The 11,738-nt window shown below is 40.7% G+C and overlaps 1 protein-coding gene across 1 annotated transcript; it reads right to left on the bottom strand.

The window, feature by feature from the left end:
• Positions 1-2,071: 2,071 nt before the first annotated feature.
• On the bottom strand, positions 2,072-11,412 carry tcirg1b (T cell immune regulator 1, ATPase H+ transporting V0 subunit a3b). The gene is made up of 21 exons (XM_067599150.1): positions 10,826-11,412; positions 9,587-9,709; positions 9,162-9,240; positions 8,916-9,064; positions 8,713-8,808; positions 8,531-8,592; positions 8,314-8,440; positions 8,086-8,168; positions 7,885-7,978; positions 7,490-7,702; positions 7,229-7,379; positions 6,983-7,122; positions 5,782-5,939; positions 5,609-5,699; positions 5,376-5,494; positions 5,016-5,229; positions 4,467-4,577; positions 4,287-4,373; positions 4,065-4,185; positions 3,725-3,896; positions 2,072-2,963 (listed from the first exon to the last, which is right to left on the bottom strand). Exons 2-21 carry the CDS (start codon positions 9,701-9,703, stop codon positions 2,870-2,872), a joined length of 2,478 nt encoding a protein of 825 aa, XP_067455251.1. The 5' UTR covers positions 9,704-9,709; positions 10,826-11,412; the 3' UTR covers positions 2,072-2,869.
• Positions 11,413-11,738: the final 326 nt, after the last annotated feature.

Here is an 11,738-nt window from a genome sequence, read left to right as displayed (position 1 = left end):
CGTGTGAATATCCAGGCTCCTGGGGAGGAAATCTCTCCTTCTGACTTTGTGAAGCACAGCTGGGAGCAGCACCGGCAGCAGCTATAACGCTGTGTCACCTTGTTTATCTGTCAAATTAAAATGTCTGTCAAATGTCTTTCAAATGCAACAGTGAACATATTTGAAACTAACTTTGCCAGTGGATCGATAGAGATCCATTCAAACTACAATAGACCCGATAAAGTTGGCATCAGACAGCTCTAGAATGTTCTAACTCGCAAAAAGGCAATTGTAAAGTGCAAAGGTCTTACTGTTGCTCTCCTAAAAGTTATGATTGACAAGGTTGAGGCTGAAATGTTACAACCAGCTCCAGGGATATAAAAAATAAACAACCCATTTTTAAAATGTGAATACTTGCTGTGAGGAAATCTATGTTGAAGAAAAGGTCAGCAGTCCTCTCCTTCCAGTTTTCAGTTGACCTCCCAGAAGACTCCGGATATAATACTAAGAAATCCTGAGAAATCTAAGTACAGGAAAAGACAAACATGCAAAATAAGGTGTAAGAGACAAAAAATAAATCGAATGAGTAAAACTTATACTGTGAGATGTAAGCTCACCATGCCTGGAGTGTCTACTAAATGTGGCAACTCCACAAACATCTCTTGGATTGGCTTAGTCCAATTGCTTGGATGCACTCTGCTCTATGGATGGCAGTCTCCGGCATGAGTTGGCCAACCTGGCATGGTGGCCAGATGTTGTTTTTCAGCCACTGGCCTGATCTTAAGTTATAGTTAGTTCTGTGATGAGCAGAGAAATTCATAAATTCACAAATTTGTGAAATTCACAGAATGCCAGTATATCATATTCTGTCATAGATGTGCCAACTATTCATTTGTTGAGAAAGCAAACAAACTTGGAAGCCATTTTTATTGTTTAAATTATTTCATAGTACTGCATTTTGCCTTTGAAGGGCAGCACAGCTGGCCAACTTTCCTAGTTTGACAGGTAGCTCGCGCCAGCCAAGCGCGAGCTGCCGCTGGCTAATGATGACAGTTGTGTAAAATAGCTTGGTTAACTTTAACCGTTTTATGCAGTTTTACAGTATTTTTAAACAATAGCTCGCTTGAGCTAACTGACCCTAGCGGCTAGCGTCATTCTCCTTCAAAGAGGAACAAATCAGGTGTAAATAATTGAAGAAGAAATGTTTCAGAAATCTTAAAGTAAAATTGTCGAGTTTTTTAATTTTCTGAATTTATTTATGAAGTTATTAATAATTGTATAAGCTCTGGACCACGTCATCTCTTGTTGTGAGGTCCTGACCTCCCTAAAGCAGCTTTAAACCAGTAACACCGCCAAAATAAACTTGCTGGCAAGTGTTACTGTGGCTCTGATGTTAACCTGCATAGACCGGATGATGACCTGGTCCACAGCTTTATCTTGGGTCGCAGACTCCAGCAGGCGTTTGCCGACAAAATGCTTCTGCACATTTTTCACCAGAGATTTGCTGAGTTTCTTGGTGCTCTTGACGTCCGGGCAGAAACCTTCGGTAACACGGAGCCCCTGCATTGTCTGGTTAATCAGACGTCTGGTACAGGCGACGCACGCCTCCTGGGTCCGGTTCTTGAGAGCATGACACTTAGTCAACGCTCGGACCGCCAGGACAGCCACGACGATCCGGAGCTGGAGGACACGCACGTCTGTGACGTCACAGTGATGCCGCACACATTAAAAAAAGGCTTAAATCATTCAAAAAAGCTTTTACAGTGCTATACGCTTTACACGAATAATAGTTTCCTTTTCTTACACACATATCAGACAAGTCAGTATATTTAAAAGCCGGACTTCCTTCATCTTGATTTAAGTCATTTTAAAACATTTCTAACCAGGTAATTGAACTTTTTTAATGGAAAATACATATGAGACAAATTATTACACAAAGCATAATAATAGTAATTTTTATGTCTTAAATCATGTCTGGACTGGATCTTTAAGTACAGGATCCGCAACTTAGAATTAGTTGTACTTGACATTATTATAATAAATAATAATATAGTGTGACCAGGCAACAGGTGGTGAATGACTTCACACAAGATTAAACAAGAAAATCATATTTAATTTCAGTTCAAATTTGATCAATTTGAGAGTGCAAACTGACAGGAAAAAAAAGAGACAAATGTCCCAGGCAGAGTGTTGTTTAAAGTGGTGGCATGATAATGATGCATGATATGATATGTTCCAAAGACTAAAAACAAGCACTCAGTCCCAGTAAGGCACAAGAAAAACCTTTACTACCAATAAATAGCTGATGTGTGTTGCGCTTGGAAGACATGACGATGAGGGGAAAGTATCTTTGGCTCATGAAAATCATTCAGATAATTCCCTGCTGTTACTTGAAGAATCCTACAGGACTGGCTAATTGAAGCACAATACATCAATTTAACAATCACACATTCCCTTAAACTGCAGAACAGATTACTTAATTGACGTGCTTTTCCCTTTTCAAAATGATGATTTGTAATAAATGTTCATAAAGTGAAAAGTTAATGATTACTAATCATTTCTTGAGCTATTGAGTAATTAGAAAGCAGAACGTAACACTGATAGTGGAAAGAAATTAGCAAGGAGATACAAAAGTATATTTTTTTCATTTCATACAATGCAATTGTAATTCCCTCTATAGGAATTATATCATTCTCATTCTACTGATGCAAAAATAACAGTCTATACCATCATGATTATTGTGCAAGTCAAGTAAACCATTTCATACCCTCAGTCAATATAATAGCGTTGTTAAGACAGGGTCATTCTGATGTGTTGCAGTCCAAGTACTCACAATAAGATACATAAATTAATACAACCGTTTGGCAATCCTAATTAATTATTTGGCCAATCATATAGCAGCTGATGCATTGATCATAGATGAGAAGGAGAAAGGGTTCAGCTTGTAGCCTGATCCACTGTAGAACTTGTTCTGAAACTCCACCCTGTAAGAGAGAGAAGCAAAGTCAACACACAACGGCAGATAAAATCTACAATGCATAATCCTTTTTTGTCCACCCACGCCATTTCTACTTACACCCTGATTCACCAGCAATCATGTCCAGCTCATTCTAGAGGTCATAAAGCTTAATAATGTACCAGTTACAGACAATTACTGATTTGGTGACACTCACTGGTGTGGTGCCACTGTCAGCTAAAAAAAGAAAATCCTTTGATCAACATTTTCATTAGATATCTCAAAACCAAACAGCTGGGTTTAAAAAAAAAAAAAAACATTCACAGTCACAACAGGTGGTTTGGGCCTTTTCTCTAGCGCCACCATCACACAAAACTTTCCTTTTATACACAAAAAATAATGAAATGTGACAATTGGACACACTCTTAAACCAAGAAGTCCACTATGCAGGGCTGAGTGGTGGCGCCCTATCCAGCTCTTATACATCCATGGTGGTCACCAGTATGAAATGATAAGAAACCTGTTTGACTAAACTCTGATGTGGATAACTTTATTTTATCCAAAAGTGTTCTATAATCTGTGTTTGTTTTTATTTGCAGTTTATTAATTCTTTCTTCTTTTCTGTAAAGCACTTGACCCTGTAAAATCTTTAACATGCACTAAAGTAAACATCTGCTCTAGATTTTACTCAGTGCTGTTATCCAGCCTGAATATTAAAAAGAAAAAGGTTCAGGACTCCTAAACAATTCGTGTAAACCTTAAAAAAAAAAAAAAAAAAATCATCCTTACCAGTGCAGACGGAGCGCGTGCAGGAAAGCTGAGAGGCCCTCCATAACAAGCAGGATGGAGATGGTCAACACAGCAAAGAAGGCGAAAATCACAAAAAGGACTACAGATCCCACATAGCCCTGCCACCTCAGGGCGATACGCATCACCATCACCCACAGCACCTCTGACAGCTCTGTGGAGGGAAACTCACCGTCAGACAGCAGAGTCTATGAATAAATGACTGGAAAAATAAATAGCATGAGTGTGTTTTCAAGAGGAAGTTTGTCTGTGTGTGTGTGCATCATGTGAGTATGAAGACACACACATTGTGTTTGTGTGTGTCAGTCTGGGTGCTACTAACGTGCGTGAGCCAAACTGAGGGCCCAGAGTCGGAGGTAAGAAGCGGTGTTGGAGATGCATCCCAAGCAGTACTCTATGGTGTGGATGGCCTGATGCATGAATACATTCGCAGCATCAAACTCCTGCGGACAGATTTAGACAGTTAAAACGGTTACATAAGAACCGCAAGAGCCCATCTCTGAACTGGTTTTATGAATCATGTTACTGAAACCCCCCCCCTTACCTCCTCTTCAGTATTTCCTCCCTCCACCTCCCCTTGACGAGTGTTAATGGAAACGTCGTCGGCCACCAACGGACGTCTGTCGTCCTCCTGATATTGCAGAGAATCAGAAATCTGTCAGAAAATGAGCCGACTGTAGATGAAAAGGTTGAAAATTTCAGCTAAACACACACACACACTCACCACTTGACGTCTTCTTTTTTTGAATGTTACGTATTCATAGGTGGGTTTCCCCAGCAGGAGGACGGGGACAGCACACAGAGCCAGCACTACCAGGATCTTCTGCACCACAACCTACACATGAAAAGTTAAAAGGACACTTGTTTTTTCAAGTTGTTTCCCCAATTAATTACAAATAACATACTTTAATAATTGTGAACCATTTTCCAATGCATGTATGAAAAATATCAAATGGAAATATGGCATCTTTTGTATTAAAAAAGGTTGCTGTTACATTATTATTCATGGAAATTATGTCTCAGATGCTGCTTCCCACCAAAGCAATGTACATACCAGCTCTCAAAACAATGCTTTCACCTCCATTACCTTGCAACAATTAAATAAATCTGACTAAATGCTCATGTCTCGACCAGGTTTTAGGCATCTTTGAGTTGATTTTTTATACTGTACTGACAAAACATAACTCTGAAGTGTTGGAAAATGTGTTCATCAATATAAAAGTACATACAAACACTGATAAGTTCCTTTTAGGGAAATAAGCAAACCACACACCTGTCCCTGATAGAGCGGTGGGTTGCTGGGGTTGTCTGTGAAGAGGAACATGTCTATGAAGTGGATGAGTATACTGGGAGCGATTTTGGACTGGGCGGGAGTGTAGGCAATCCACTTGAAGATCACCATAAACACCAGGTATCCAAACAGACACACCATGAAGAACAGCTCAGGGATCAGCACGAAGAACACGCTGCTTACCTGGCCAAAGTGGCTGAGAAAACACACAAAAATAAAAGCAAAGCGGGAAGGGCAAGTCAGGATAAATATGAAAAGAAATGAGGAATGAAGGTATAGATGAACATGAACATACTTCTTACAGGTTTTACACACGTGAAAAATTAAAATACGGCTGCTTACTAGTAGTTGAAGAATGACAAACAGACTCCAAAAGTCATGTGAATGACACCGATGATGACAGACATCTTCATCTTGTACGAGTTAAGGAAAGTTAGTTTGTTGTTGGACAAGCCCCAGATCTGAAAATGACACAAAACAAGAGAGAATGAGTCTGGATGCAGTGACAAACAAAATGACAGCATGAAAAAAAAAGGGGGTCGTGAAGGAGGGATTCATGAGTGTGACGGCCATACCGGGTCAATGCCAAATGGATAAGGATTGGTGAAAACACCTGTCACATTAGGATCCATGGACAAGTACTGGCTCCCTGCCAGGACTGACGCGCTGGAAGGGATAAATCACAAATTTGCAAAGCTGTACAAGACACAAGGTGTTTGGAGATGATGAATGTATGAAATGTCCTCACTTCCAGATGTTATTCTCAAACATCGGGCCGACGTGCCACGCTGAGCTGAAGGTGCTGAGGCCTCTGCTGAAGCACTCGTTGTAAATGGCCCCCGTGTAGATAGAGAACAGTCCCATCAGAAGAATCAGATACCTTCCCCCAAACATCATCTTCCAGATCTGAACCACACAGGGGGAGGACACAGAGATGGATTTCATTTCATTTCAGTGTTTAGTGTTCATGGTACAGCTACAGAGCTAAATTCTTTTTTTACTTCTAAAAATAAATAAGACACAAAATTTTAAAAAACTAAATCTAAAACCATGTGCACCCATAAATAGACAGTACAATAGCACTTGCACGGATCATCACATGCAATGGTGCTCTCAATAAAATGACAAGGAGTGAGAAAGCAATTGTTTTAGCACAAATCTAACGTGGTTCCATTTCATGCAGGTTTCAATTTGATGAAACACCTGGATTCACTGAACTCTGACCAAATCTTTTATTTCCTCTCTCTTCTTTTAAATTGTAAGCAAAGAGCCATGTATGAAACATTCAGGTCGCCATTAACAACGTGGCTAACATGTGGCAAAATTTAACATTTAGCAGAGTTTAACGTTTTAATTCTTAAATATTAAGCTACACATGCTGTTATTTTAAATTGTAGAAAGCCAAAAACACAAACAAACAAATAAATAGGGTTTATTTGAAGGAATAGTTTTCAGAAATAGGACCATTTCCTTGCAGATATTTAGATGAGAGGGTCAATACCACTCTCCTATGCGTTTGTTAAATGTTAAGTTACAGCCAGGAGGACACAAGTTGTGATTTTATGGGGGTTTAAGGTATGTGCTGGACTATTTCTCGGCCAGGAGAAGCTATTTCTTTTGAGTCTCGTCACCCCTAAGAGGACATCGCACCTGCAGAGAAATAGGTATAGAAACTCCCCGATCAACCACCATGTGTTGTTTTTACACTTAAAGCTCAAATAACCAGCTGCTGGCTGCAGATACAAGAGCGGAATCAGTCTTCTCACCCAACTCTCAGCAAGAAAACAAATGATACAGTCCTTTGAGGGATTTGGACTCAGTAAGGTGAAACAAATATATATAAAACACTATCAAACTCAGATATTCATATGTCCTCTTCTTGTGTTGAGCTTGAGTATCTGTGTGTGTGTGTGTGTGTGCGCACTGCCAGTAAACATCCTCTGAATTACCTCATTGTTGTTGTTTTTCAGTTTGGGGTCCTTCTCCTCAAGAACCATCCAGAGGGCAGCCAGAGTCATCAGTAAACCGTGACCCACATCCCCGAACATCACGGCAAACAGGAAGGGGAATGTAATTATGGTGTACACCGCTGCAGAGGCATCAAAGGAGACCAGACTTGACTAAAGTAAAAGATTAATACATGCGAGGCTGAGAGTTCTCTGGCCTAAACGTTTGACATGTTTGTGGTGACGTACCTGGGTTGACTTCACGGTAGCTGGCCACTCCGTAGGCGTCCACGATGTTCTGGAAACCAGCTGTGAAAGAGTTGAGGGGGAACAGGGTGGGCGGAGGGGTGGACGAAGGCAGGCGGTTGTAGAAAGAGTCGACTCCGCTGCCACTCTTCCTCTGAGAAGACAGAAGAGGAGGGTTGGATAAAAATGGGAGAATTTAGAAAAATACCGGAAAAGCCCCCTCATCTGCAACTCTAATGTTTCTGCTGTTCTCTTTGGTCTTACCCCTCCCTCCCTCAGCGCGCTCTGCAGTTCAGGCAGCTTGGCGATGGGACACCAGGCCTCGGCGATCAGGCATTTGTCAGTGACGGAGGGGCTGCAGAGGTTTAAAACCATCTGGACGGCCTTGCACTTCTGGACCCGCACCTTCCACTGGGGCAGCACGGCCACCGCCCGCATTAGCAGCTGCTGCAGGAAGGCTTCCGTCTGAGACAACACCTGGAGCACAGAGGGAAGTGAGAGGAGAGTCATGTAAGATGACATGGTTTCTGATATTATGGAGGAAAAAATGTCAGCAATTCTTTGAAGAAATAAAAGACACATTATTGTTATTTTGGGCTTTCTGGTTATTTTGATGACTACAATACTCAGTGCTTTTATAAAAAGTGCTTTATACTTACTGATTTGATGTCTTCAATTCTGCCTTGAAGTCCCTGGAGAACTTCCTCTCTTTCAGCAGTGCTCTCAGGGTATGCAAATGTCTGTGTGCGGAAGCTATGAAGTAAAGAAATCAAAAGTTATCCAACAGGTTAAACAGACACTGCAGTGTGGAAATCTACAATAATGAAAGAAAACTTTAACTGATGCACAGATTTACCCACCAATCACATATCTTCTTGACTTTTTGTCCAATCTGATCTCCCCAATAGGAAATGAGAAATACGGTCCATTGCACCATTTCCCCCTGCAAATGAAGAAAACAGTTAACAGCTGTGATTAACGACCTGTAAGAAAACTTATCATCAGAGACTATTTCTATGTATACTAGGAATATATTTCATTTCTATCCCTCGACCGTGATTCCCCTCCTTCTGTCTCCCAGTTCCCACCGTTTCTGGATGCTCGAGACGATCCTCCATTTCTCTGAAATCCACGACAATATAACCGCGACACGCTCGCCACAGCAACCGCTCAAATGAGGGGACTTTCCAAGGATGGACCACTCCTGCCACAAAACTGAGAGAGAGGAGAAGCAGTGAAAGATGTAGATAAAATACAGAAAAAACCCCATAAAATAAGAGGTTTAAATAAAGAAATAACATCTACCTGAGGTGGACATCTTGGCGGTTATCAAACAGGCCTTGGGTTTCCAGTACAGGTGGTGGTGCCTGTGAGAAGATGCCAAAAAAATTAAGACAAGTTTTATCTGTGGGTCACTGCAGCTGACTAATATAAGATAAAGTCGTGAATGATGCAGGATTTATTCAAGAAATGTTAGTTCTTCTCACCTGTGAGGCAGTGAGAGAGTGTGTTTTGGTCAAGACTCCTCGGTACTGACAGAGCTGGGTCAGCTGAGCCCGAAGGCTGTCTCTATTCCTGGACACCTGGTGAGAAACACGCATGATTTAAAAAAAAAAAACGAAAAAAAAACTGTTTAACCTCCTCTGAGAGTACACTGAGGAGACAACAGAGGAACTTTTTTGGCGCTCACCTCTTTGAGCTCTCTGGCCAGCCTCTCGCTCTCCTCCTCTATGGTGATGAGTTCACGGGGCTGAGGCGCTAAAGGTGTCGGACATGGAGGAGGGAGGGGACCCTGTAGGGGTGGAGACAGGGAGCGATTGATCTCCTGCTCCAGGAAGGCTGAAGGGCAGATAAAGAAGGTCAGAAAGGGAAAAAGGAGAATTTAAGGAAAACTAATAAATAAAGAACACTGATGGAACAATGTGTCAATACTTACTAAAGGTTTTCTCAAGCTCCTCGCATCGTCTGACCTCTCCGACGAATTTCCTTTGAAAGGCGTTGACATTAGGATTTAACTGGAGCAGAAGAGAGAGGATGGAGGTTAGTCATGTTCATCTGACAGTAAGAGAGAAGGAAAATGTTACTGTTTGTCGTGGTGATTCATAGCAACCATCGGTTTACCAGCTCATCTACGCTCAAATTTAGAAAGGCTGCAAATTCCAAAGTGATATGAGCCAAGATGCAGATGGGTTTAAATCAGTCCTTCATTTAGAGATTTTAAAAAGGTAAAAATTAGGTCAAAACAGTTACATGAGGAAAAAAATTCTAATCAAATGGGGACAGTAGCTGATTAGTTTAGGAAGCCACTGAACCTTCCTTTGTTTTGTACTCTAACAAGATCATGCACCAAGCATTACTCACATCTCTGAACTCAACGAGGCCCAGCTCTCCCAGTTCACTGACACAATTGTAGGCCGAGCCGGACTGAAGGAAGAGCTGCACCAGGCACACCTCCTCACTGCGAAACATGGAGCCCATAGTTGCCTGTACAACGACAAGGGAAACAAGTCCACATTAATATTTACCTCTAAAAGTTAACTATGTATCCAAAGTACTGCGGTTTACAGAAGAATGTGAGATACCACTAAGAAAGTGAAGCAGAGAGAGGCAGTAAACAGTAAAAAATAAAGTTCAGAGAGGACAATAAAAGCCTCTCAGTGACAATGCAGAAGCCAATCAATGGAAACTGAAGAAAAGGGGAAGCATCAAGTTCTTCTCCTGACTGTGATGAGCAGCTGGAATTTCCATTCTTTCACAAAAAGTTCATATTATTTTCAGTTTGTTAAGTAAAATCTTACTATAAAATACTAAAAAAAACACAGCTGTAGCCTATATACAGAAATATACTCTTAGTTGACAGTTTATTAGATTATAATGTTCAGTTTTTGTTGATAGTGTTTCAGAGAGGTGTTGATTCAACTGTATGCTGGTGTTAAGTTGTATTTTATTATATTTCCTTATACGAAAATCTACCTTGTTTAGTATAAATGGGCTAGACAAAATATTAGAAACACCTCTCAGTATAATACAATAAATATTCAACACCTTTCCAGAACAGTGCTGAACAAAAACTGAACATTAAAACCTTCATTGAGGTAGGATTTATTGGAGGGCAGTTGTTTCATACTGCATCGGTTTTAGCTGAGTGCATGTACTGAATCACAAGTTGAGTAAACATCCAAGAGCACATGATCTGTATCTATAAACACATCAATGCCTAGTCATAAAGAAAAAATAGACTTTTTAAAAGAATCTAGCATTTTCTTGAATGAATAATGACCCCAGCTAAATGGCTCTGTTCATAGATATAGAAATGTTTCTGTATCTATTTCTCTGTCTGCATTCTTTCACCATGATCAACAGAAGTGGGGCAGTTTCGTTTCTTGTCACAGCATCATGCAAATGAAACGTTAGCAATGACGATGTAAACTTCTCGATTTACAACTTTAGCTTTAAAAACAAACATATTGTGATTTAATTTAAGTTGGGGGGAAATTGTTTCATTTTGTGTCTTGACTACAGCAGTTCATACACGGCGGCTATGAGGCAGAAAACAGCTTCATGTGAGCACAAAACGAAGCTAGAAATGGAGGCTCTTACCTGTCTTTTCTGGTAAACTCTGCTAGACTCCAACCTGTTATCTTCCAGGCTGTTCAGCCCCGTACCGACCGACTGACCGACAGACCGGTCAGACCAAACGTTGTTTATGAGAAGTTCTTGCTTGCGACTATTGTCGCACACTTCCCGTTTGTGAGAGTCACGTTACTGCGGTCTCACGTGACAGTTGGCCGAGACCACGGCCGGAATTTTCGTTTTTAAATGGCGGTAAAGGACGCAAACGTTAGATCCGTTTAATGTAGTCGATGGAGTTTAATGTCTAGCGTTAATTATGTTCACGCAACACGAATAATAATCTTCTGCTTATAGCTGATTTTAAATCTCCAACAGCTGGTTTACTATCAGTTCAGCGTGATTTTCATTAGCTCAAGGGGGCGTTGTCAACGGCAACAACATCCGTTAAGTTTTAAAACCAAGAAAAAATTACATTTTGAAAAGATGTTGTGGTGAAGTCTGTTCCCCCACCGATAATGTGTTTCCTCCAACCTTATCCCTAACCCGACCAGCCGTCTTCTGAGGTGTTTAACCTGACCACAAGTTTACCTTCACCACAACCAGTTATCTTTACTACATTTAAACACAACCATAACCATAACCGTAACCATGGAGGTGGAGCTACGGGAAACACGACTGGGGAACATTATTTGAGGGGGTAACAGACTTCGACACAACACCTGTATTCACGTGACCATGGTGAAAATCCCTCCTCACACGGTTTAAGAATCCGCTTATACACCTGTACGTCCATAATTTCTTTGATGTGTATTTCCGTTTATTTATTTTTTAGTAAATTGAGTATCCGTAAGATAACCTCAATTGTTCTCTTTACTAAATTTTGCTTTTGAAGGAGACATTTTAGTTTTTATATCTGTATTTTTTAATTTTATTTAATTTG

Source organism: Thunnus thynnus, chromosome 9, assembly GCF_963924715.1.
Source record: "Thunnus thynnus chromosome 9, fThuThy2.1, whole genome shotgun sequence".
Taxonomy (NCBI): domain Eukaryota; kingdom Metazoa; phylum Chordata; class Actinopteri; order Scombriformes; family Scombridae; genus Thunnus; species Thunnus thynnus.
This window is presented reverse-complemented; position numbering and strand designations above follow the sequence as displayed.